The sequence below is a fragment of the Mastacembelus armatus genome, unplaced genomic scaffold (genome assembly GCF_900324485.2).
Source record: "Mastacembelus armatus unplaced genomic scaffold, fMasArm1.2, whole genome shotgun sequence".
NCBI lineage: Eukaryota > Metazoa > Chordata > Actinopteri > Synbranchiformes > Mastacembelidae > Mastacembelus > Mastacembelus armatus.
The window spans coordinates 351,490-378,386 of record NW_022872866.1 but is presented as its reverse complement, the minus strand read 5'-3'; the positions used below and the strand labels follow the sequence as shown (position 1 = coordinate 378,386).

Below are 26,897 nucleotides of genomic sequence, written 5' to 3'. Positions count from 1 at the left end.
TGGAGGTGGCGCCCCCTGGCGGCGGCTCGGTGCAGCAGCGGCTCTGGCACCGTCTCCTCCTCCTCCTCCTCCTCCTCCTCCCGGCGACGGCTCCGCTGTTTCTATTCCCGGTGAGACCGCCTCCATTTTAGCACCGACACCGGTGGAGGAGCAGCGGCTGCAGCGGACTCGGAGGGACGCGCTCCTGCGGGTATTCTCCTACTGACGGTGGCGCAGGTTCGGATCAGTCTTTTCCTTGGATGGCGGCGCTGCGCCAGGACGCAGCCGGGGCGGCGGTGGATTTGTGAGGCTTTTTTCTGCGGTGGAGTCAGTTCATTGGCGGAGGAGAGGAGGAGCGGGATCGGCTTCGGATGGTCAGGTACCGGCTTGATTCTAATTGGGTTTAGTTATTTGGGGCTTTATTCTGCGGTGGATCATAAGGCGCTTTGTTTGATCCCCAGCGGGTCGAGGCGCCGCTGACAGGCCGCCGGAGAGGCTGCAGCAACGGCCTGTCAGCGAGACCTGCTCGCTGTTTCCATCCGGATAGCATCCATCCAGCCTCCGGACGGCCCCGGTGTTTCTGGGGTGGGGGGGTGTCGGTTATATAACGTGTGCGCAGAGGACGCACCGAGCTGTCCGTGCGTCCGTCTGCAGCTCTGATGTGACACCGGCCCGTTGCTTCATCACGTTTCTACCGCTGTATTTTCCGTCTGGCGTCGCGCACTTGTCGTTGTTGCAGGTTTTGGTCGGTGTTGCAGGTTTTGGTCAGGCCGGACTGCAGGTGCTGCAGGGCCGCAGCTCCATCCGACGCTGTCCTCAGTCCGTAGGACGGAAAAATGTCAGAAAATGGGCCCAAATGTTATTTACTGCTAAACAGTCGATCAATCGATTGATCGTTTCAAACGTCTGAGTGATGCATCAGTAAAGTTGGTTCAGTCAGTCGGTTTAATCATCAGAGAGAAAGAAAAACTGTAAATTAGAGACAATAATCAAAGTTATTCATTTCACTCCCACTGAAGATCTGAAATGATTAATACAATAATTAGAGTAATTCATTCATTTTAATTAAACACACGCGTTATCGATCATGAGGCCAGGACAGTCCACTCAGAGACCAGGCCCGATCCACTGCTGCGTTTACACGTCACATAGAAATCAGACACAGCAGGTCCAGAGCCAAGAAAACAGGTTTTTAAAGAATCAGGTTCTGTTCAAACCGGATTCAAACTAAACCTTTTCTAGCACTTGACCTGGCACAGGCAGAAACTCTTCTGGTTTTTGTCTCTTTGTGTGAACGTTTGGTTAAATGTAAGTCAGACCAGATTCTGTTCACTTGAAGAACTTTCACGTGTCTATAAAAACACGGAGCACAAACATCTGCGTTGATGCCATTTTACCTTTGCCCCTTTTATTTTGACAGTCTCATGTCAGGCACCGACTTCCATGTGCCTTTCAGCTCTGGGCAGAAACCAAGAGGCATTTATTTCCACTAAAGCAGCACTTCACGCCGACGTGCTCAATAAAAGAACCGCATTTCATTTTGGTTGCATTTCAGAGTTGATGAAAAGTGACTGACTGTGTGAAACAGGCCCAGGATATTTCATATCGATCACTGGCTCCAGTTTAAATCAGATCGTTCGCAGGCTCCAACAATCGATATGTGATCAAACTGAGCGAACTCTGACACATAATCAACGTGAAAATATTGGTTTGGACTTGTCTTCCCTTGTTCTTCGTTTTCCACGAGGCAGCGACCGACTGACTCACTGTGACTGTGACAGATCTGGGTCAAATTTAACTCATCAATTATTCAAACATCAGGGCAGTAAACCAACATTTCCACGAGTCACAAAACTTTAATAGGATCTACACCAACAATGAGCCTTTAAGTCCTCCGACCTGGACTCTGGACAGGGTCGAGGTTGTTTTATAGCAGCAGACAGAAAATTAGGTTGTGACTCTGACTTAAGGTCAGTCAGAGCAAACTCAGATCTGACATCAGTAAAGACCAACAGCTGAAACCAGATGAACCAAGATGTTTGTTTTCTTAGTAAAGTCGAGAAGTGTGAACTCCTGTGACGCTTCACCTCCTTTCAGTATCCGCACGCCCTCGTTCCTCCTGAAGGGCTGCAGCTATCGATTATGTTTGGAGTCGAGTACCCTACCGAATGTTTCACGATTGATCGAGTAATCGGATAAACTTTGTATTTTTAAACAATAATATTGTGCAATTCATGACGGGAACGACAGGAAACTGGACTTTTCTGCCATGGCGCTAACTCTTGATACGGAAATGCGTTGTGCGACAGTGATTGCGGTCCGTGTGGAACAATGATTCGGAGCAGGTCCGATAACATGAGTGATGGTAATTATAGTAGTAATTATTTTTTGTAATCGATTTCCCCGAGAATTTGCCGCAGCTCTACTCGGTTGTGTCAACTCCTGGCTGATTCCGGATTAGTTTCATGGTTTTGGTCCGACCTTCTTCAGAGTCTCCGTATTGGTGCCTCCTCAGCAGATGTTTCAGACTTCGGTCAAAGTGTTTACGTGTTAAAACCATTTTCAGAGTTGAAGTGAAAATCAGCTTCATTCAGTTTCTCACAGAACGCAGCATAAAGACAGAAACTAAACACATCAGAACTGGTTTACAGTTTAGAACCGACATAAATTCAGTACAGTCTGAAGCGGAGCAGGACCTGGTTTTGAGCTGGTCCTATGTGGTCCTGTCCTGCACAGTAACTAAATGCTGCTTGGCCTTCTCATAAAATGTTGCTGTGCAGGAGGACTGGTGGTCAAACAGTCTGCAGGGGCCTTGATCGGACTTGTTCTTTATGTTAAATTGCAGTTAGAAGAAAGCGGAACTGCCTTTACTGTCAGGGTCAGGAGGTTTAGGGGGACACATGCGGCCGACTGATAAGAGCGTCAGTCGCATCGTGCCCGTCTGAACTGTACAGCAGCAGGTTTCTGGCCACGGGCCCTGGATCACAGAGTAACCTCTGGATTATTATCTGGAGTCTGAGCGGGTGGAGGCCTCCACAGAGCAACTCGTAGATTGGCACAGATCTGTTGCTCCATGTGACCTCCGAGGTGGTGACTTCCTGTGTGCCTCTCTCTGACGGCTGATGTCAGACACCAGCGAACACACTCGCTGTTATCTGTGGCGAGCAGCAGGGGGAGAGGCTTTTTTTAGCTGCTGCACAATCTGACGTTTCTTCACTGAGTCTTCACATGTTGGACTCCAGTTTAAAATCTTTCAGTGAGACTGGTCCCACCTCCTGTCTGTGAGCTGTGTGGTGCCACTGATCCTGAGCCAGGAACAAGATTCTGACTGCAGGGACCCAAATATGGGCCTGGGAACATGAAGGAGTTTTCAGTACCAGCTGTTCACACATCAGATCAGCAGCTTTTCCTTCATGGGGCAACAGTGAAATGAGTGAAAGCAGCAACAGAGTATTTCTTACAAGGTCAGGTTGTTTGCTACTCTGCTGCGTGCAGGGTTTAGACCAGGACTAAACCACCAGGGCTTAGTGAGTCACATAGACCAGGGCTAAACTGTCAGGGCTTAGTGAGTCACATAGACCAGGGCTAAACTACCAGGGCTTAGTGAGTCACATAGACCAGGGCTAAGCTGTCAGGGCTTAGTGAATCACATAGACCAGGGCTAAGCTGTCAGGGCTTAGTGAATCACATAGACCAGGTCTAAACTACCAGGGCTTAGTGAGTCACATAGACCAGGGCTAAGCTGTCAGGGCTTAGTGAGTCACATAGACCAGGTCTAAACTACCAGGGCTTAGTGAGTCACATAGACCAGGGCTAAGCTGTCAGGGATTAGTGAATCACATAGACCAGGGCTAAACTACCAGGGCTTAGTGAGTCACATAGACCAGGGCTAAGCTGTCAGGGCTTAGTGAGTCACATAGACCAGGGCTAAGCTGTCAGGGCTTAGTGAGTCACATAGACCAGGACTAAACTACCAGGGCTTAGTGAGTCACATAGACCAGGGCTAAGCTGTCAGGGATTAGTGAATCACATAGACCACGGCTAAGCTGTCAGAGCTTAGTGAGTCACAGGACCAGGGCTAAACTGTCAGGGCTTAGTGAGTCACATAGACCAGGTCTAAACTACCAGGGCTTAGTGAGTCACATAGACCAGGGCTAAGCTGTCAGGGCTTAGTGAGTCACATAGACCAGGGCTAAACTATCAGAGCTTAGTGAGTCACATAGACCAGGGCTAAGCTGTCAGGGATTAGTGAGTCACATAGACCAGGTCTAAACTACCAGGGCTTAGTGAGTCACATAGACCAGGGCTAAGCTGTCAGGGCTTAGTGAGTCACATAGACCAGGGCTAAACTATCAGAGCTTAGTGAGTCACATAGACCAGGGCTAAGCTGTCAGGGATTAGTGAATCACATAGACCAGGGCTAAGCTGTCAGGGCTTAGTGAGTCACATAGACCAGGGCTAAGCTGTCAGGGCTTAGTGAGTCACATAGACCAGGGCTAAACTACCAGGGCTTAGTGAGTCACATAGACCAGGGCTAAGCTGTCAGAGCTTAGTGAGTCACATAGACCAGGGCTAAACTATCAGAGCTTAGTGAGTCACATAGACCAGGGCTAAGCTGTCAGGGATTAGTGAATCACATAGACCAGGGCTAAGCTGTCAGAGTTTAGTGAGTCACATAGACCAGGGCTAAACTATCAAAGCTTAGTGAGTCACATAGACCAGGGCTAAGCTGTCAGGGATTAGTGAATCACATAGACCGGGGCTAAACTATCAGGGCTTAGTGAGTCACATAGACCAGGTCTAAACTACCAGGGCTTAGTGAGTCACATAGACCAGGGCTAAGCTGTCAGGGCTTAGTGAATCACATAGACCAGGTCTAAACTACCAGGGCTTAGTGAGTCACATAGACCAGGGCTAAGCTGTCAGGGCTTAGTGAGTCACATAGACCAGGTCTAAACTACCAGGGCTTAGTGAGTCACATAGACCAGGGCTAAACTAGCGGGGCTTAGTGAGTCACATAGAGGTGCTTGCTGTTGCAGGTGCACTTGAATAACAGCAGCAGTTGTTTCAGATGAGGCCTGGGCTGAACGGGACTGATGAGGTTTGCTGGTGTTGGTCTGGACCCTGAATGTGCTGTCAGAGCTGCAGTGTGTCTGCAGCTCAGAGTCTGGAGGCTTCGCATGAGTCACGCTGCTGCTGCTGCACCATGACAACAGAGGGGGGTTTCTCTGAAGGATGCTGGAATATTCCAGATTAGACCGAGAGCCGCTGCCTGCAGCACCCCCTACAGGCTGCACAGTTCTCTACAACACAAACAAAGCTGCCTGGTTGTTCCTCTGGTTAGTCTGATCATGTGGCAGTACAGGAAGGCTTGTTGATTATTTGATTAGCTGATCAGAAACAGTGGCTTGATAATCAATAATGTCCTCTGATTCTCTGTGGTCAGTTTCTTCAGAGCCTCAGATTTTATTCTCTGTTTTATGTTAAAGAAACTCAAATATCCAAGACGACAAACTTCAGCCCAGTTCAGCCAAATTAGGTGAGAGGGACAGGTGAGAGGGACAGGTGAGGGCAGGTCTGTCTGCAGCTGATTACAGTTCACAGTTTGTTTGATTTCCACTTCCATTATCTCTAGTGTCCCTCCACAATCCACAATCAGAGGCTGCAGAACTTAATTCAGAATCCTGCTGTTTCTACGTTTCCTTCAGTGTCACAGGGATCCAGGGACAGGTGTCTGTGCACCCATGGGTTCACTGCAAACAGCAGCTGGTCACTGTCAGTTCTGCTGCTGCTGCTGAGACACAGAAAGGGGCTTCCTATGCTTTTCATTTACATCCCTTAAAGCAGCAAACCATGACACTATTCGCCAAATGGAAGTCAGACATAGACAAAAAGCAGCAGTGAGAAAAGCCATGAAAAATAATGGTTCCAGCGGAGACTCAGGCTGCAGCGAAACATCGTGGGTTCTTTGTTCTGCTGAGCTTTAAAGTCTGAATGGAGCAAACTGTCGCTGGCATTTCATGACAATCGACCGCCGAGGCGGAAAAACTGGGTCAGGAGCCGCAGTCCAAGTTGTTGTGGTAACAGGATCAGTAGGTCACACAGGAGGAAGCTGCTGCTGCCTCCAAGGCATCCTGGGAAATGTAGTCAGCTCCTCGTAAAACCAGCAGCCACGTTGAGTGGACCTGTGTGTTCGCGTGGGCGTGTTCTGTGATGCGACTGCTCTGTACTCTAACGATTTCTCCTCTGTGAAAACAACCAAACATCAATGTCCATCACTTGTGGAACAGGAACTCCTGGACACACCTGTACCTGTATTTATCTACACAAGACATGCTGTTTCTGCTTCTTACATTTTAGAAATGATTGTTTCAATATTTGAACCTCATGAAGAAAAAGCTAAATTGGAAAGTTGTAAAAGATCAGCCTTTAAAAACCGTCATTACTGCCCTGAGTACATTTACAGTGTGTTGTGCTTTTACTTTGAAGTGAACACTTGTTTTTTACATCAACGTCTTTAATGCTGATGTGGTTGGTTTAATGCTCATGTTTGTGTTGTTAATAAAGTTCTTTCCTCCCTCAGGCTTTCAGCAAGGATGCGGCAGTGAGCACGCTCAGAGCGCTGATCGTTACCATGGCGATATTTGGAGGCGTCCAGGGATGCAGCGGGCAGGGCAACTGCTCAGTCCACAGCGAGTCCAAGGACTACTGTTACTCGGCTCGCATCCGCAGCACGGTGCTGCAGGGGCTGCCGTTCGGAGGGGTGCCCACTGTGCTCGCCCTCGACTTCATGTGCTTCCTGGTGAGTCAACGCCACTACTGCACATGCTCAGTACAGCATACCTGCACGGTTAGGAGGGGCAGGGCCCCAGGGATCCACGTTTTCCTCTGAGATGGGATTAACACGGCAAACGGGCCATGGCTGAATTTCTGTTGCCTTATTTAATAATAATCAACTGTTATTGTTTAATTCTATCTCAATCCTTGATCCTCATTTGAACCGGAAATCAATGCGTTCCTCCAAAATAAGAGCCAGTGCTTTTATTTTGACATGTTGGAGAAAAGGACATCTTATTTCTGTGAAAATGTTTCCTGGTTCTTTTTCATATTTCTGACTTGTGGATTATGTGTAAGGAACTAGGACACTGGGATACGATTGTAGTGAAGGGCACAAGGCCGTTATAAAAACAGGGTGCATTGTGGGAGCCGCTGTGGCATTCACTGACTGTTGGAAAAATTAGTGACGCCTGATTTTCAAATGTATTCTGTAGTTTGTTTTTACATGAAGTCTAACAGGAAGTCCTCCTCTTCTTCTTCAGGTGCTGCTCTTTGTCTTTTCTATTCTACGGAAAGTTGCATGGGACTATGGCCGCCTGGCGCTGGTCACTGACGCAGACAGGTAAACAGAGATTTAATACCTGAGCAGGAAACGTTCAGATTCAGTCAAGTTTGTTGACTCTCTAGTGTTTTCTGTCCCAAAACGTTCGTAGATAAAAACATTTCAGAGGAACAAACAGAGCGGTGGTTCCCGGCACGTGGATCGCATCTCACTTTTGTGTTGTTTGTTAGTTATCTAGTGCAGCGTCTTCTTCGTGTCTTTGGTCCTCCTGTTTTCATTATGGCCCCCTGAGCCCGCAGGGCAGAACCGTGGCCGAAGACAGCTGACAAAGACCCAGTAAGACTAACTGGGAATGTGTTTTAAAAGTGAGATGCAAGCAGCACACAAGCTTTGCAGCCACGTTCAGTCTGTCTGGTCTGCAGCCGCTGAGATTAACTAGTTAAACATTTTTTCATTTTTCTACCCTAAAACCTGATTAAACCTGTGTCCGGACTGTGTGGAAGTGAAAGTACCACTGGTGTGGTAACAGCCTGAGTTATCAAACGTGCTCTTTTCTTCTATTAATGTAGAAACCACGCCCCTTAGCCCCGCCCCCCCTCCTCCTCCCCTCCTCCTCCCCTCCTCACCAAACAGCAATGACAGAATCTGAAAAGACAAAAAATCAGACGACGCCACTGAAAAACACGTCAGAATTAAAAACAATATACAATGAAAATGAGATAATCAGATTTTTTCAGGACATTGTTTTTTCAATACAGATGTTTCAGGTTTTATTTTCAGATATTTAGTTTTTAATGTTTCCAGTGCCAATATTTAAAGTCACTGTTCTGGCTCCATAAAACAGCAGGAGGAGTTTGTTTTCACCGAGACCTGAACCAGGTTTATGTGAAGGTGGTTCGGGTGCTGTACGTGCTGGGAGCCACTGGCTGTTTGTCTTCTATGAACTGGTTTCCTGTTGGTTGTCATCTGTAGCTTGTTTGTTTTCTTTCTGTTTTTCCTCCTGAAGACTGAAGAAACGTTTCAGCGATCTGGAAGAGCGGGAATAGTATGTTGCTGCATCCTCCATGTTTGGTTTGTCCGCTAACATCTTCCTCCTCCTCCTCCTGGTTTCATTAACAGGGTTCTGCTCTCTGATTGGTGCACTAACACCACAACTTTTTCTTCTGTCCAGTCTGGGTTTGTCTTCATGTGGGGGGTCCTTGGTGCCACCCAGCACACAGGTGCTGGTGCTTTTCTGTCTCTCAGGCAATAGAGGTTTAGCAGTGGAGTAGAGGATCTGTGCTGGCAGAGAGGAAACAGGGCAGCAGGTGTGTTTACCTGTCTACCAGCTTATTTTTCATCTAACACACAAACTGATAATGTGCTGCCTAATTAGAGATATTATGTTCAGGTCAAATATAAATATTTAATTTTCAATGAGAATGTTCAATTCAATTAGAACTCAATAGTAAACCTGCACCGTGGGACATTAGAATGTTTCCCCTGTTTTCTGCCATTTGATTGGACAAATCAATCATTTCTCTAACATCCATCAGGTTGTGTGTGTGTGCGGCATGATTTACACAAAGGACAGAAGTCACTGATCTGTGTGGCAGGTGGCACCAGTCGGCCCCCGTACCACATGAATACTGACCTGAGTGTGAGTGTGAGTGTGAGTGTGAGTGTGAGTGTGAGTGTGAGTGTGAGTGTGAGTGTGAGTGTGAGTGTGATGAACTGAAAACTGTCTCTGTTGGCTAATGTGCTGCTAACAGCTGTGATGCTAGCAGCTGTTAATAATAACAGCTGTGATGCTAACGCTGCTCCACCCTTGTCTCCATGTTTAATGTTGATTCAGCCGAAGACGAGACAGAGATAACTATGAACCGGTGAAAAGGTAACAGGCCGTGTGTGTTTGCAGCTCAGTGTCATAATCCCTGTGACGTGATAACTAGCTAAACCCCTGTAAGCCACACTAGCATGCTCACATCTGGAAACACCTCTGCCAGGTGGCACAAAAGCTCAGAGCAGAGGTCAGATCAGTCTCCTGATCACATTTTCAGCTGTGTGTTTTCTGCACATTTCCTAAAACACACCTGATAAGCACCACTGTGCGTGGCGTCGACGTTAATCCAGCAGAGTTCTTACAGTGTGTGTAGTATAGTGGGTAGTGTTGGTAAAAAAACACCTTTGTCTGCTCAGAATGACCAAACTCAGGAGGCTCAGGCCTTCGAGGTGCGTTGACATTCAACAGGTGTTCATCAGGACGATGTTGGCTCCTCCCAGTCTCAGTGACAGGGGAGAGACCCTGTGCAGGTTTGGCCCGATCTGGGCCCGAGTGAGTTTGGAATTGGACAGGTCGTTTGACGTGCAGTGTGAGCAGATCATGATCAATAAAACTCTGTGTCTGCTCGACATTAGGGATCGTCAGTAAATTTATTGTTTCACAGACGCAGCTATTTCGTAGTTTATCTTAATAGAAGATTAAGTGATGCAGTGATTCCAAACCATCAATTTTTACTGACCACTCTCTCTGCTGACTGACTTATTAACTACAAGACGGCCTGAATAGTTTCCCTTATCTTAGATCTCCACACTGGATGTTAAAGCATCTTTTATGACACGAGTCATGTTGTGGAGAGGCAGCTGTTTTCAGATCAGAGTTTAGTTTGTGTTGTTCAGCTGTTGGCTGCTGTTGTGTTGAGTCTTAGGTCTTTTCCACTAAAATATTCTAGGAAGCAGAGCAGAGGTCAAAGGTCAGAGTATGCTAACAGTCAGCTGACTACTTCCTGTCTGTGTCCACAGCGTTGCGTCAGCATTGCACTCAGAGACACCTGACCGCTACGAACGCCTCACGTCCGTCTCCAGCTCCGTCGACTTCGACCAGAGAGACAATGTAAGGACACTTCATCCTCCTGCTCTTCCTCACGTCTTCTTCTCTTTTCTTTGGTTTCCTTTGGGCCCTTTGGGGGGGCGGGGGTTACACAGGTTATCTTAAGTTTGTCAGCAGGTGCAGCCGTGACACCCAGGTCCTGCATGCAATTCTTCAAATTACCAACTGAATAGTTCACATTAAAAATGAGTCATAACAGAGAAAAGTGAACACAGACACGAAACACATGTTGATGTGATTCAGTGTGACGTCCACTTTCTTTAACATGTTTCTGATGTCTCTCCACAATAAAGCTCCATAAATCCACTCAGAGGAAACAGAGGCTGCAGAACCTCACTCAGGATCCTGCTGTTTCTAAGTTTCCTTCAGTGTCACAGGGATCCAGGGACAGTTGTCTGTGCACCCATGGGCTGCTGCTGATGAGACACTGTGACTGAATGTAAACTAATACACACTAAATCATTGTTTGTATACAAGTAAGACACAGAACAATTCTAAATAGTAATATGAGACCGAATTCCCCATAAACAGGATTTGTACATGTGGTCCCTCAGTGTCAAGTCTGGAAATGTGATGGTTTAATAGAAGAGGAATGTCTGGTCTCATTTAAGCTGAAGCTCATTTAAACAAACAAAGAAGAAAAGTGCCTCAAGATTTATTTTTTTCATTCAGGATTCTGTTTGTATCACCATATTTTTTTACCTCATAAATTGGACTCATTCAGAATAGAACCTATGACGTTCTGTACTCCCAGACGGTCTCACTCGGTAAAGGTGTGTGTGGTTCTGGCTCAGTCGATCAGATCACACCCAGGTCAGCTAACGAGAGTAAAACGTGAAGGGAATGTGTCGGGCGTCCTACAGTGAAGCTCTCTGTTTGTGTTTAATCTGTTGGCGATAATCCACTTTAATGCTGAGTGGCTCAGTGAAGGTCAGTCTGAGACCGGCAGTCATTAGCTGAAGCCCCGCCCACTCACCTAAACGCACCTAAACAGCCATTTTTGTCATAAGGACACAGGAAGTAGCTGACAACACAGACTGCATATAGGTCAGTGTAACTGTGAGGGTATAAATGTAGAATGATAAACCAGCACAGAAACTAATGTCGTATACCAGTTTGAGTGAAATCATATGTACATGATATATTTTTACTGTAAAAGAACAAATCTAAGTCCAACTGATTCCAATAGGAACTGATGAGCTTTGTTTTACAGATCATATTGATAAAAATGCTAAAATGTAAACACCAGACGTGTTCGGGATGTTTACAGTGGTCAACAAACAGGAAAGTTAAAGTGATCAATAAGGTGATTTATCATTACTGATGCTCAGGTCTTCCAGGATGATATTGTAAAATGTTTGGCCGTCTGTGAAAATTGAATGTGAGGTAAACCGGATTATTTTTTATTTGCTTATTGATTTATTTGTCCACGTCTGGTTTTAAATCATTTTAAAGTCTGTCGTTATGGAATTGGGGAAACTTGAACTTGTGTTTTCTACATGTTTGTTTTTGGACTCCAGGGCTTCTGCTCGTGGCTGACGGCCATCTTCAGAATAAAGTGAGTATATTCAGACGTCACTGTAGCTTCCTCTGACTTTCTTTGTTGGATATGTAGTTGCTATTGAGCTGATGTTTCTGAGCTGTTTGCTGTGGAGTGTGATGGTCAGAGGAGAGGAGGCGAGGAGGAACCTCTGTCCCCCAATGTGTCGCCCTCCCTCCTCTCAGACCTTTACCCAGGCTCCCACTCAGCTTTACTCACTTTACTCAGTTTACTCAGCTTTACTCAGCTTTATTTACTTTACTCACTTTACTCAGCTTTACTTACTTTACTCAGCTTTACTCAGCTTTATTTACTTTACTCACTTTACTCAGCTTTACTTACTTTACTCACTTTACTCAGCTTTACTTACTTTACTCAGCTTTACTCACTTTACTCAGCTTTACTCACTTTACTCAGCTTTACTCACTTTACTCACTTTACTCAGCTTTACTTACTTTACTCAGCTTTACTCACTTTACTCACTTTACTCAGCTTTACTCAGCTTTACTCACTTGACTCACTTTACTCACTTTACTCAGCTTTACTCACTTTACTTACTTTACTCACTTTACTCAGCTTTACTCAGCTTTATTTACTTTACTCACTTTACTCAGCTTTACTTGCTTTACTCACTTTACTCAGCTTTACTCACTTTACTCAGCTTTACTCAGTTTTACTCACTTTACTCACTTTACTCAGCTTTACTCACTTTACTTACTTTACTCACTTTACTCAGCTTTACTCAGCTTTATTTACTTTACTCAGCTTTACTTGCTTTACTCACTTTACTCAGCTTTACTCACTTTACTCAGCTTTACTCACTTTACTCACTTTACTCACTTTACTCAGCTTTACTCAGCTTTGCTCGCTTTACTCACTTTACTCAGCTTTACTCAGCTTTACTTACTTTACTCACTTTACTCAGCTTTACTTGCTTTGCTCGCTTTACTCACTTTACTCAGCTTTACTCAGCTTTACTCAGCTTTATTTACTTTACTCACTTTACTCAGCTTTACTTGCTTTGCTCGCTTTACTCACTTTACTTACTTCACTCATCTTTACTCACCTGTCGAGGGTTTGTACCTCAGATACAGAAATTTCGTAAACAGGAAGTGACCTCAGACTGTCCCTCTCCCTCCTACAGGGATGAAGAGATCAGGGAGAAGTGTGGCGAGGACGCCATTCATTACCTTTCTTTCCAGCGCCACATCATCGGTCTGCTGGTCGTAGTCGGGGTCCTCTCCGTTGGCATCGTCCTGCCCGTCAACTTCTCTGGAGACCTGCTGGGTAAGAATCCCCCCCACCACCCCAGACTGTGACATGTGTCAGTGACCTCAGAGAAATGACGCTTGCAGATTCTCACAGTGTCTCGCCCTGTGTCTGGTTGTTTTAGTCCGAATTATCAGTAAAGATGCTTTCCTAAGCCAAGGAGTTCCTGGGCCTCCTTCTAAAGAAGGTAACAGCAGCCAGTGTGTAGCCCAGTGTGTGTCTGAGGTAGACGCCTGCTCTCAGGCTGCAGGTACTTTGTTCTTGTAGTAACAGCAGCAGTGGAAGAAGTACTCAGACCTTACTTCAGTTAGAAAAAACACCCCTGAAAGTATGAATATATAATTCATATACAATGGTGATTTATTAGAAATATTATGTCATAATAAATGTTCTCCTAGTGAGTGAAAAAATCTGTCAGCAAAGATATTTCTAATAATTAAATGTTTACACTGGAATAATGAAAAACTGAGGATTGATTAGAAACTGTAAAATATTCCTACATCGCCGGCAGATTTTTTTCCTTCAGTGTTATGTTTTTTTATTAGTAGTCCTAATCTGCAAATACAAGTATTGAAATAAATGTGGTGCTGTGGACTTGTACTTGTGTACTGAAGTTAGTTTAGCTCTACCACTCAGTGTCTTTTTCCTGACCCCGGTGTTTTCGTGGAGGACAAACAGAATTATACAGAATCGTTTCCTGATGATAAATGTTTGGATTCATTTCAGAAAATAATGCCTACAGCTTCGGACGCACCACGATAGCCAACCTGAAGTCTGGGTGAGTCTGTGATTTGTGCTGGAGTCACTGATCATCTCATCCAACACAAACATGACAGAATCAGATCACTGGCAGCAGCGTCTCATCAGACGTCCACACAGTTTTTATAGGGATCAGGGCTGATCCAGGCATTTCTGATGGATCAGTGTGAGCTCGACTGTTTCACTGAGCTCAGCTGAAGCAGGTCAAACTGTTTCCTTCTGTGAGGACCTGACTTGCCAGCAGATCTCTGCTGCCGGTGTCTGTTCGCGTCACCGTCTGAAATATTTGTTAACATCCAGTTTCCAGTTTGTTCTTCCCAAAACAAAGTCACTATGATGTTTATATGATATTGTTTGTCAGTTACTGCTTAGTTTAGCTTTTCTTCTTCTCTGGTCATGAGCCTGTGGTCCCGTTAATGAAATGTACTTTACAGCATAAAGGGAAAAATGACTCGGAGCAATGAAGATGTTCAAACAGATGTTGTTTTCCCAGGACAAACCTGCTGTGGCTCCACACTTCGTTTGCCTTCATGTATCTGCTGCTGACCGTCTACAGCATGAGGAGACACACGTCCAAGATGCACTACAAGGAGGACGACCTGGTAGGAAAACAGGAAGCTGAGGAAACAAGAATCAACTAAAGGGCTGAATTGATGTTGAGAAATATTAAATGCTGTTTTTGCGTTGTGCAGGTGAAGCGCACTTTATTCATTAATGGCATCTCTAAATACGCAGAGGAGAGTCAGATCAAACAGCACTTCGAGTAAGTCCACTGCTCTTCTCCTTGAACATTTCGGCAGATTTGGAAATAAGTTCTGATGTATCGAGAAACAAAATGTCTTGATGATCAGTCAGTAATGGCTGAGAGCTGCAGTGAAGAGAAGAAATGAAATCGGCTGAAAGTCAAAATACTAACGTCACTCCGCTGCTGACTGACTGTGCTTCAGACGGGAAGGGAGCTGTGATTTGTACGACATCTGTTTTTCCAGGCAGGCGTATGAGAACTGCACGGTGCTGGAGGCTCGCATCTGCTACAACGTGGCCAAACTGATGGCTCTGAACGCAGAGAGGTGAGGGCCCAGTGCATGCTGGGATACTACTGGACAGACTGTAGGAAAACTTCTTAAATGTTTCGATGAGATTTGAACTAAAACAGCTACTCTTTGTTTTTATGCTGTGCAGGAAGAAGACGGAGCGCAGTAAGAAGTTCTTCACTGACCTGATGGCAAAAGAACATGTTCCTACCATGATCAACCCCAAACCCTGTGGACATCTCTGCTGCTGCGCCATTGCCGGCTGCGAGGAGGTGGGCGCTCCAGTGGCGTTCGCTTACACCGGGAAAAACCCAGGCTGCTCCAGCACCAACACCGTTTAATAATAACTTCACACATTTCCTAAAAGTTCTGTGGTCTCAGTGAAAAGAGGAACTTTCTAAAACTCAGTCTTTTGTCCACAACTTGACTCCACATTAAAATATCTACTGGCTGAATTGTTACGACAAACATTTGTTCTCCTGTGGTTAAACCTGAATGACTTTGACCTCTGACGGTTCATCTAGAACCACCTGCAGCTTGGAGGCTTCATTATAGTTCGCAATTACACACCCGACCTTAAAAAAAGGCCGATTTCAGTAGATTCAGTGGAACGTTTCCATTAATGCTGTATGTGTTTGTCCTGCAGGAGGAGGCAGTCAGCTACTACACCAAGAGGGAGGCTAAGCTGAAGGAGGAGTACAGGAAGGAGAAGGAGAAGGTCCACACCAAACCGCTGGGCATGGCCTTTGTCACCTTCCAGAACGAGGCCATGACCGCCATGTGAGCCATGCCAGACCAAGCCCTTAGTCACTTTTAGAAAACCCATAGAAAACAAGCCGTGTTACGTTAAAACAGAAAAAAAGTGTTTCTTCATTGACACATTTCGTTACGGTTTTTGTTGGTTTAAAAAATAGTAACTGACAAATTATTTTAGCCAGTTTGCACAGACTGTGTTCACTGTCCTGGCTCCGCCCATCTCTTTGACCACACCTCCTCTTCATGACCCTGTCTCCTTTGTTTTCACAGTATTTTGAAGGACTTTAACGCCTGTCAGGTTCAGGGTTGTCGGTGTCATCAGGAGCCACGTTCCTCTCAGGTCAGTGAGGTTCTTCACGTTTACAACTGGAGCGTTTCGTACGCGCCTGACCCGCAGAACGTCCGCTGGTATGTCCACAAGCCCCGCCCACCTAGAGCTTCATTCATTTTCCAACAAACAAACCTTGAGCTTGAGAACCAATCAACTGAGGTTGTGTGCCGGGTTCTTCTTGCAGGGAGCACTTGTCGCTGGGCGGGATCTCCTGGTGGATCCGCTGCTTTATCATCAACTGCATCCTCTTCATTCTGCTCTTCTTCCTCACCACACCCGCCATCATCATCTCCACTATGGACAAGTTCAACGTCACCAAGCCTGTGGAGTATCTCAATGTAAGGAACCACAGTCAGGCTTCTAGTCAGACTGAGCACAGCTGCATTATGACCTGAAATGACCTGAAAATGACCTGAAAATGACCTGAAAATGACCTGAAAATGACCTGAAAATGACCTGAAAATGACCTGAAAATGACCTGAAATGACCTGAAAATGACCTGAAAATGACCTGAAAATGACCTGAAATGACCTGAAATGACCTGAAAATGACCTGAAATGACCTGAAATGACCTTTCTGACTTGTTGTTTTGTTGGTTGCTCCTTCACACAGAATCCCATCGTCACCCAGTTCTTTCCCACTCTGCTTCTCTGGGCTTTCTCTGCTCTGCTGCCCACCATCGTCTACTACTCTGCCTTCTTCGAGGCTCATTGGACCAGGTGCTTTAGTACTACAGTACAGCATAAGTATTTTAACATCACATCAGTACTTTAATATGGCATCAGTATTGCAATATTAATACTAGCACACACAGCTAATGTTTTAACTTGACCTTTTAGCGGGTGTCCAGGTAACATCTCAAGTTAGTGGAGACAAATCCAGAAGACAAGTTCTAACCACATCAGTTGAGACCTATTAAAGTCTCTAGCCATAAAAGGCAAGTCAGTAGATCCAGATGAGCCGAGTCCAAAAAAATCTGAAATGCCCAAACCAGGTCAGCACAGCCCACACCGAGTCTCCAGTCAGTCACAACAACCTGATTTGATCTTCGTGTCTGCAGGTCTGGAGAAAACAGGACGACGATGCACAAATGTTACACCTTCCTGATCTTCATGGTGCTGCTGCTGCCGTCTCTCGGACTCAGCAGGTAATAAAATCTGTTGTATTGTCAGGATCCTGAATGACCTTCGGCCTCTGCCACCCTCCCTGAAACGCCTCTGTTTGTTTACAGCCTGGATGTTTTCTTCCGCTGGCTCTTCGATAGAAAGTTCCTGGCAGATGCCAAAGTCAGGTTTGAGTAAGTATGTTTGTTTTTTTTAAATCTTATTATATTTAATATTAGATTTATTTTTATTATTTTTCTGAGGAGACAAAATGTTTCTGCTCCTGAGACTTAGAAGTTACAGACCTACTGAAATAATGAAAAGAATAAATGAATTTGATTTATCTAATGAATGAATAATTATAACTAACTATAGCACAGTTATTATAAAATTTCATTTGATTAATATTAAATTAATAATAAAACCTTTTACATTTCAGTTTCCACTTTTATTAATATTCAAATAAATGGCCAAATAAAATTCAAGCAGTTTTAAATTATTTAATTTTAAAACTGGCAGTCCTGGACCTCCCTTTGTATTGATGAAGTGTCTCTTTGGGTATGTACTCTTATTCTGAATCAGGTATCAATAAATTACCAATGATTGATCGATCAGTAACAAGGCACTGTGCTTTATCCCCTCAGGTGTGTTTTCTTGCCGGATAATGGCGCGTTCTTCGTCAACTATGTCATCGCATCAGCATTCATCGGGAACGCCATGGACCTGCTGAGGATTCCTGGTCTACTCATGTACATGATCCGGCTGTGTCTGGCTCGCTCCGCCGCTGACCGCCGCAACGTGAAGAGGGTGAGAAAGACGGACTGTGATGCCGGCCGAGGGGACGGACGGACTCTGGCGGTGTGACCGAGGGGACGGACGGACTCTGGCGGTGTGACCGAGGGGACGGACGGACTCTGGCGGTGTGACCGAGGGGACGGACGGACTCTGGCGGTGTGACCGAGGGGACGGACGGACTCTGGCGGTGTGACCGAGGGGACGGACTGACTCTGGCGGTGTGACCGACTCTGGCGGTGTGACCGAGGGGACGGACTGACTCTGGAGGTGTGACCGAGGGGACGGACTGACTCTGGAGGTGTGACCGAGGGGACGGACTGACTCTGGAGGTGTGACCGAGGGGACGGACTGACTCTGGAGGTGTGACCGAGGGGACGGACTGACTCTGGCGGTGTGACCGAGGGGACGGACTGACTCTGGCGGTGTGACCGACTCTGGCGGTGTGACCGAGGGGACGGACTGACTCTGGCGGTGTGACCGACTCTGGCGGTGTGACCGAGGGGACGGACTGACTCTGGCGGTGTGACCGACTCTGGCGGTGTGACCGAGGGGACGGACTGACTCTGGCGGTGTGACCGAGGGGACGGACTGACTCTGGCGGTGTGACCGAGGGGACGGACTGACTCTGGAGGTGTGACCGAGGGGACGGACTGACTCTGGCGGTGTGACCGAGGGGACGGACTGACTCTGGAGGTGTGACCGAGGGGACGGACTGACTCTGGCGGTGTGACAGAGGGGATGGACTGACTCTGGAGGTGTGACCGAGGGGACGGACTCTGACTGGGATTGGACAAAAACAAACAAAACCAAGTCCATCCTTGTTTACATGTGGGCTCCACTGTGTCTCTGTGTCTTATTTGGAAAGTTGAATCCAACATCTGGAAAGTTTTCTCTCCCATTATTTTTCTTCCAACAGTTAAACTGGGATTAATGGACCTTTCGGCCTCATGGGACGCTGCTCGACTCATTAAAAATGTTGTGTGTGTCTCTGCAGCACCAGGCCTACGAGTTTCAGTTTGGAGCTGCGTACGCCTGGATGATGAATGTCTTCACAGTGGTGATGGCCTACAGCATAACCTGCCCTATCATCGTCCCCTTTGGTCAGTCGCAGCTACACAACACCCCATTAAGCAGTACTACTGTTACAGTAGCGGTTATACAGCATTAGTACTATTGTATCAGTCGGAATCAGTCGAAATCAGTAGGCAAAGTCATTTGAAACATGTCCAGGTTTTAATCATCAGACCTTTTAAGTTTTGTGTGACTCAACAGTTCACCTGTCCCCCTGTAGGTCTGATGTACATGCTTCTGAAACACCTGGTGGACCGATACAACATGTACTATGCCTACCTGCCCTCCAAACTGGACAAGAAAATCCACTCTGGAGCCGTCACGCAGGTGGTGGCTGCGCCCATCCTCTGCCTCTTCTGGCTGCTCTTCTTCTCCACCGTACGCACAGGTCAGCTCTGTCCCCTTTTACATTTGACCAACTTCAGGGGAAAAAGCCCAAATTTAGTTTCAAGTCAGTCAAGTCCAAGTCGAGTCAGGCAGCACAAATATAATTACAATAAATAGCTTAGTAGCCCAAGTCAGATCTCAAGTTATTTGAGTCAAGACCAAATCAAGGCAGATCTTAACTAAAGCGAGACAAGTCCCAATGGAGTTTGAAAGAAGTCAAGACAAGTCACACTTGAGTCCACATCAGTTGAGTTCAAGTCCAAGATAGTTAGTGGGGAGACATCAGAGTTGAGAGTCAGGAATATTGAGGCAAGCCCACATTGACTCCAGGTCGACTCAAATCCTAATCAGCATGAAAGACACTTTTTAAATTTGTGCTGTATTTCTGTATCAACGCCAAGATGGCTGCCACGTACTGACTGAATGCTCAACAATGTTCATGTGCTGTCAGGTTTCGAAACACCAACGTCCATGTTCACTCTGGTGGTGCTGATCGTTACCATCGTTGTCTGTTTGTCCCACGTTTGCTTCGGACACTTCAAGTACCTCAGTGCTCACAACTACAAGGTACAGAGACGTTTTAGTTCTACTTTAAAACGTGTGTGAACAATCGGTGTTCTGATCTGGTCTCACTGTGTGTCTGTGCCTCAGATCGACACCAAGGACAACGAAGTGGACGCCGTCGAGAACGGACGTCCAGCTCGCCACTCATCCTCCCCCACCATCAAATCTCAGGTGAGTGGATTTAATTATTATAAAGAACTCTGTGATTCAAGAAGTGCAGATGCTAATGCCGGTTCATCAACTAGTCCACATTATGATTGAATGATTGAATAGAACTTTTTTTAGGCTGTGAACTGTGTTTAACCTGGTTGTTATGGTTTTGTGTGGTCCAGCAGCAGCAGCAGCAGATGTACATTGCCCAGGTGCTCCAAGACCCAAACTCGGATGAACCGGGCAGTGGGAGCGGCGAGGAGGACCGAGGGTCATCCCAGGACGAGGAGATGCTAAATGGGGGGAACAGCATCAACGAGGCGGATTTCCAGTCGGGGGAGGACAGTCTGATCGCCAACGAGGTCCGCCAGTAGCTCAAGGCGGAGCTAGAGGGAGGGGGCGGAGCTAGTCGAGAGTTTATTCCCACACTACAGTTAGAAAACGGAGATGACCAGAGAACTACTACCCATGTAAACAATAATAGAACTGGAGTGACACCATTAGCTCCACCTCCTTCCAGCTTGAAGACTTGACCCTGACCTTTGACGCCGGCGTCACCAACATCCACTTCTGCACGTCTGTGGAAACTTGATGGACATCAAACTGTCTCCACAGGAGTTCACTGTACATAACCACAAGGCCAAAATGTTTTTTTTCTCTTGGGAAGGGGGCAGTGATTATAAATTCGTGCCTGGGCGGGATATCATTTGTTCGTGCTTGTGTCTTGACTCCTGATCCCACTGTAGGTCGTCAGGACTCGACCTGTCAAGGGGTCAAAGTTGATGGTGATGCTGTGTTTTTCCTCGATCTGGTGGACACCTCCAAACCAACCCCAGCATTGCCGCCATCTTCCAGTATCAGACTCCTAAATAACTCGCCAACCGCCAGCTGTCGTAGTGGTAGAAGCCTCGCTTATGCAGATGCATTGCAGTCTCCTTTCCCTGCTCACCTTTCCTCTTTCTTTTTGTGGATTTTGCTGATACATTTAACACATCACCTGAAAGTTTAGATTTTTTGCACCTATCAGGCGTTCACTGCATGTTGTTAAAAGTTCTGTCTGTTTTATGACATTGACACTTTAGATGATGTCATTTATTGCAGGACTGTAGTGGCCAATGAACTCACCAGATTTCCCTCCCGACCTCGGCAGCACATCTTTCGACCTGCGGGATGAATGCTTCGGGCTTTCTGCTTCAGTACAGGACAGCTCCTAAACCCCAAACACAACATGAGGATGCTTTCTTTTCTTGGTTTTGAAATCACCTGAACTACCTTAAATCATGAATACCTGACAAAGGGAACATGGATGTTCGTGTTGGTTTAGCAATCAAGACTCTTTCATTCATTCAGTGGGAGAACTTTGTGAGGATGCTCTGAAACATTCAGCAGCATCGGACTAGTTTGTGCTCAGGTAGATGCAGAAGAGCAGCGCTTTTCGTCCCAGTGGTCTACCCTCAGCACCTGACGCTGTCAGGACTTTCAAGGGAACATGTTTTTGTGTGTGTGTGTGTGTGTGTGTGTGTCTATTCAGTAGCTTATTGCCCCCCAACCCGTATCATCAAGAGTTCAAAAACCTGACCACGCAACCAAAAAATATTGCTAACAAGTTCCTGTGCTTCTGAAGCCAGTTGTCGGTCTACTGTAGAATTAGATCATGAAACGTTACGACTTTCATATCTTCTTCAAACATCGAGAAAGTGATAATCCAGTTGTCTTCAGGAAGAACTGGTCAGTAGCTTGCTAGCTAACAGGGCAGCTTGCAAAGCAAAGACGAAGCTGCCAAACCTTTAGTGCAGGTCTCGGAGCCAGAGATCCAAGAGGAAGAAACTCAGCGTAGTTTATTAGCACCGTGTCCGGTTTTATTGAAGCCCTTCTGTTTGCGTGTACTGAGCTTCATGACAGGCATCAGACTGATGCTGCTTTAAATAACCTGTGGAGATGTTGTGTCCTGATGAAGCTGCAACTGTCCATGAACGAGCTTTAAGCTTTTTACCACTTAATATTTTATAAAGAACAAACTAGAAACTCAAAACTATAAAGTGTCAGTGTGTTCCCAACTGGCTAGCTTGTTAGCAGTTAGCTAGCAAGCTACATTAGTTCTTTGTGCAGTTTCTCCCTTATTTCCTTGTGCCAAGCTCTGGATGTCTTCCTGTTACCCTGACACATCCTAATTGAAACTGACGTCAGCAGAGTTTTACAGAAATTCCATCTCCAACTTTACGTTAAAGTAAAACCTTCTGATCACAATATTTTCAGGACACTTTCCCATGATCCTCGTGTGTCATTCATGTCAGACGTGGCTTGTCTGTTCATCTAAGGGAAAAAAAGTGGTAACTTCCATCTTCACTTTAAAGGCTCATGCTGCTGTTTTTCATTCTGGATCCTGTTAACCCCCTTTAGGCTGACTTCTCTGGTGAAAGTCCAGTTTGAGGATCGCCCATATGTGATTTGTAATGAGTGTGAGGATTAAAGGCTTGCAGCTCCATCTTCACATATGTACGATTATGTACGAATACTTGCCTCAAAAATCACCAATTTGTGTACGTCCTGTTGCTGTGTCTGAACGTTCTCAATGCCACGTGCACAGTTCACAGTGAAAACTGGCAGATTTACAGTCCAAATACTCAGTAAGTTTAGAGTCGGTGATTCCTGATTTCGGACCGAAGTAGACCAAACAGCCTTTTATTTCTTGCTGGGAGACTTTGATTCTGTTTGCTAACATTAACTCCATGGGTTGGTTAGAAATTCATCTTCCATCTATTTTGAGGTCACATGTTAAGAGACAATATTATCTGACGTAATCTCTTGAACTGTTCCTGCTTTTTGTTTATTCAGACGTTTTTTGGCTCTGATCTGCCCCCCCCCCCCCCCCGGACTAACATATTAATCTGCATACTCTTAAGTCAGCATATACATTTTCCTGGGGTGTGTGTAGTTACGAAGCAAGTATGATGGAGGGAAAGGAGGCCACTGCTTTGCTGCAGCTGCTGTTGCCATAGCAACAGGAAAGGATGCAGCCTCGGCAGCAGCATCATTATGAAGTGGGAGGAACTAGTTCACCTAAAAAACAAACTTTTAAAAGTTTCAGTGCAGCAACCACAAAATAGTCTCAGGTGTTGTTTGATTTTCTATAATAATGTTTACATCAGTTTTTGTTGCACGTTTTAATTTGTCTCATGTTATTCTGCAGTGTGTGTGTGTGTGTGTGTGTGTGTGTGTGTGTGTGTGGGCACAGCTGGACTATGAAAGCTGAAGCTGCCAGGATGTTGGTGGCTACATGCTGGAGAACCTGCACTGTTTGTGTCCAGATAATGTTTTATTTCATTTCCTCTTCACTGACGGGCGCTCCAGAAGTGATTGTATGCACATGACACTGAAACTGAAGCAGAGCTGGTTCTCATTTCTGAACCTGAGAATGGAGGTTCAACTCAGCAGCTCTCAACTCGATGGTCTGGAAACCACCACAGATTTGTTTATCTGGGCGGCGAGGAAGGACCTGTGGTGCTTTGGACTGAGTTTCAGCTCAATGTGCAAAACATGTTCAGCTGCAAACATCGGAGGACGGTGATGGTTTCTTTGAGCTTTTCACAGATGTACCGCGTAGCTACCTGTGTAGGAAGCTAAAAGTCACATGGAAGAGCTGCAGGTTTCCTGGTAATCAACTGTTCTGGAGCTTTTCACCACATCACATGATCTTCACAGCAGATGGAGTTTCCATTGAAGATATTTAATTTTTTTCTGATCACTTCAGGATCTTTTGTGCACATGGCTTCAAAATTGAGATTCAAACCTCATCACTGGTCAAAATCATCAGTTTCACATGTTGATGCCGATCATGTAATGTGAGTGAAAGCTCATGATCAGCTGCTGAGTTGTAGTGAGATAACTGAGCAAAGGTTAAGATCTGTACCAGTCTGATCTGGTTTGTGTTGATCTGATCCAGTCTAATCTGATTGAGAGCTGCTGCATTCACGGACCTCCTGTGGCGTAGGAACTGAAGGACCTCGTTGAAGAAGCTGTGTCTGTTATTTTTCTAACTGCTGACTGAAGTATTTGATACTGATCATGTGTTACCGAAGCGTCGATAGCTGTGACGATGCTGTTTTTTATCATCAGCCGCTGCTTTTCGCTTTTCTTAGTTTTTTTTATTGTTGCTGAAGTTACTGAAGTTGCGAAACAGAAGAATGTGAAGAGTGTGCTGAAAGCTACTGAAAATGAAAACCGTGTTTAAAATATATGTGTGTAAATAGCCATTAAACTGCACTGTCGTCCTCAGAGACAAATGCCACTCAGTCTCATCTCGCGGGCTGTTGGCTCATTTCATGCTTTTAATTTATTGCTGTGACACTATTTATTTTTATTTTGTTTCCAGGTTGTATGTACAGTGGAACACTGTCCAATTTGTGTTTTAATCAATAAAATTGGCTCTCATCTGTCCAGTTGTTCTCTTTGGATTTTCTGAATGCACCTGAGTGCAAATGTGTGTTTCTGAAGTGAGTCCTGCAGGTTAAGTCCTTGTGTAAAGTAAAATAAATTCTCATAATGCTGTTTTAGGAAAACTGATCAATTTAAAAAAATGACTCGTTTCCAATACAATGAGATGTACATGTGGTACTCAGAAGTACATATGTAATAGAACTGGCATGACGTGTTGTTTTTCATAGATATAAACACAGATGTGCATGTCCAGATTGTCCAGATGTAGTTGTCCTAAACTTGTCTGACAAAGCCAACAGGATCACATCATCTCCAAAGAGCAGACATGCAATTCTGATGCCCCCACACCAGACACACTGCAGACCCTATCCATGAAGATCATGAACAGGATCCTCTGGTCTCCTTCTTTATATATGGGAACCATGACTACTTGAACTACATGAATCTGAAAATACTTGTGTATTTTAAATTTGATGGGATTTTTCATGCAGGAGCTTAACTTGTAATGGAATTTCCTCTTTGTACTGTGGGTCTTTTTACAACACACAGTTTCCCAGCAAACCTCACACAAACACAGATGGGACAGTTGTAGTTTTTCACATGAAATTATGTTCAGGTGTGTTAGCTCCAATCATCTGACTGGACATCAGTGATGAGAGGCCAGATGTTTTCTTCTGAAGTGGCTTTTCCAGATGTTACAATATAAACGTGATCAATTCGAAGACAGACTTTAAACAGAAACTACATAATAAAACCTCCTATTGTTCCATCAGTCTGTTTTTATAATGTAATAAAAACAGCCAGAGGGGGCGCTCATCACGCGCTTTCTGCCTGAATTCTCGCGAGAAGAAGAAGCAGCGCGAGCTAATAACGCCAGTTAGCCACCGCTGGCTAAGGTGACGCTAAAGTTAGCGTTATGTCTGCAGCTTCTAAAGTGGTTCTGGGAGTTTCTGTGGTTCTGACTCTGAGCACCGTGGCTGCCGTTCACCTCAAACAAGCCTGGGACCGACAGGTAAAGCGGGCCGAGCCGGGCCGGTCTCTGGGTTCAGAGCCGACACTCGACTACGCTAAGAGTTAGCAAGGGGCTAACGGAGCGGGCAGGTCATAGAGAGATAATCGATTATAGGTCAGAGAAAAATAATCGATCTGTCATCAAAGCTAAAACTGTTCGGTGTTTACCGGACAAACTCCACGTTTTGAACATCTGACGTTTGACACGGACTAGGATTAGCGGCATAACCAAAAACAAAGACCACAGCCAACATCCGGTGAGGGTTTTTCAAAATACAAGTTCTGACTGAGGTTCTACAACAGTAACTTGTTTTGAAAGGGACCACAAACCAGCTGTAACTCATTAGACTACACGGTGACATAATCTCATCGAGGGCTGGCAGAAAATATTTTCTGTTTTGGTGTTTTATAGATTAAACAATGCAAAGTTGCACACGTGTATTTATTGCATGACAGGTGAATAACAGCTCTCAGCTCAAGGTTTGGAAAGTTTAACTAAGATGAGATGTGAAGTTTAGTTAATGCATTTTTTATTAATCCCAGGGTGGGGAGCAGTAACTTTTTACTTTGACAGGACAAGGGAGTCAAAGAATATGTCCTCCCTGCTTGAAGCAGTGTGCATCAATGTGGAGGTCAAACCTTATGAGAGCTAAAATACATTGGCAGACTCAGCCTAGACATGAATGTTTTCTTCTGGATTGAAGAAAACAGCTGCAGCTACACTTCACAACAAAGTGTCACACAAAGTCCTGTCACTGTGAGTTGGAACTTTATTTTGAAGACCAGCGTACTGAAGGGAAGTGTCCTGTGCTGACTTTACTGCGCTGAACACTCCCATCACCACATCCTTTTCATCTGATCAACATTTTTCAGTAAAGTTTAGTGTGTTGGGATTCCCATGATGCCTTGAGTGAATCCCTGGTTATTCGCACCAATGAGGCTGCCTGTCCCTCCTTAAACAGGATGTTCCGATGAATAAACCAGCAGTAGCTGATGTTAGCACGCTGATACACTAAACTGAACACGATAAAATCATCAGCATCTTAGCACAGGTTAGCATGTTGTTAGCATTTAGCACCACTGTTAGCATGGCTCCAAATTCTGACTCATGTCGTCTTTGTGGTTTTTTTCCAGCGCCTTCGCGAGGGTGTAGTCCGGGATCTGGAGCGGTTGGAGAGGAAGAAGAAGAATCTGAGGATCCTGGAGGAGCAGAGGACTCTGACCAGACAGCTGGAGGAGGAGAGACAACACAGAGAGGCAGAGCTCCACCAACAGGACCACCCCTGAGACAGGTATACCCTGATACACCTGTACACACACAGAGCTCCACCCACAAGAACAGGGACATTTATGGTGTGTTACTGTTACATTCCTTATTGATCTAGTACTTCTGTGTACAGGTGTGTTACTGTGCAGGTACGTTATCGTGCTACATGTACAGGTTTGTTCCTGTACCCTGAGCATGTGTTACTTGTACAGTTGTGCTATTCTGTCATTCTTGTC

General features: G+C 45.5%; 2 protein-coding genes across 4 annotated transcripts; both read left to right on the top strand.

The window, feature by feature from the left end:
- The first annotated feature begins 84 nt into the window (after window positions 1-84).
- LOC113140224 (CSC1-like protein 2) lies at window positions 85-24,383 on the top strand. Of its 3 annotated transcripts, none has more exons than XM_026324023.2 (24): window positions 85-358; window positions 6,563-6,781; window positions 7,299-7,378; window positions 8,325-8,363; window positions 10,100-10,190; window positions 11,708-11,745; window positions 12,872-13,014; window positions 13,723-13,774; window positions 14,249-14,357; window positions 14,448-14,518; window positions 14,745-14,825; window positions 14,938-15,061; window positions 15,436-15,569; window positions 15,816-15,953; window positions 16,061-16,214; window positions 16,489-16,595; window positions 16,937-17,023; window positions 17,108-17,173; window positions 17,624-17,786; window positions 18,769-18,874; window positions 19,066-19,233; window positions 19,684-19,799; window positions 19,884-19,967; window positions 20,132-24,383. In XM_026324023.2, exons 2-24 carry the CDS (start codon window positions 6,614-6,616, stop codon window positions 20,318-20,320), a joined length of 2,508 nt encoding a protein of 835 aa, XP_026179808.1. In that variant the 5' UTR covers window positions 85-358; window positions 6,563-6,613; the 3' UTR covers window positions 20,321-24,383. The 3 variants fall into 3 exon arrangements, with proteins under 3 accessions (XP_026179808.1, XP_026179807.1, XP_026179809.1); XM_026324022.2 differs by having other exon boundaries at window positions 20,129-24,383; XM_026324024.2 differs by lacking the exon at window positions 8,325-8,363 and having other exon boundaries at window positions 20,129-24,383.
- An 836-nt stretch (window positions 24,384-25,219) lies between these two features.
- pet117 (PET117 cytochrome c oxidase chaperone) lies at window positions 25,220-26,682 on the top strand. Its single transcript, XM_026324026.1, has 2 exons — window positions 25,220-25,395; window positions 26,529-26,682. Exons 1-2 carry the CDS (start codon window positions 25,300-25,302, stop codon window positions 26,679-26,681), a joined length of 249 nt encoding a protein of 82 aa, XP_026179811.1. The 5' UTR covers window positions 25,220-25,299; the 3' UTR covers window position 26,682.
- Window positions 26,683-26,897: the final 215 nt, after the last annotated feature.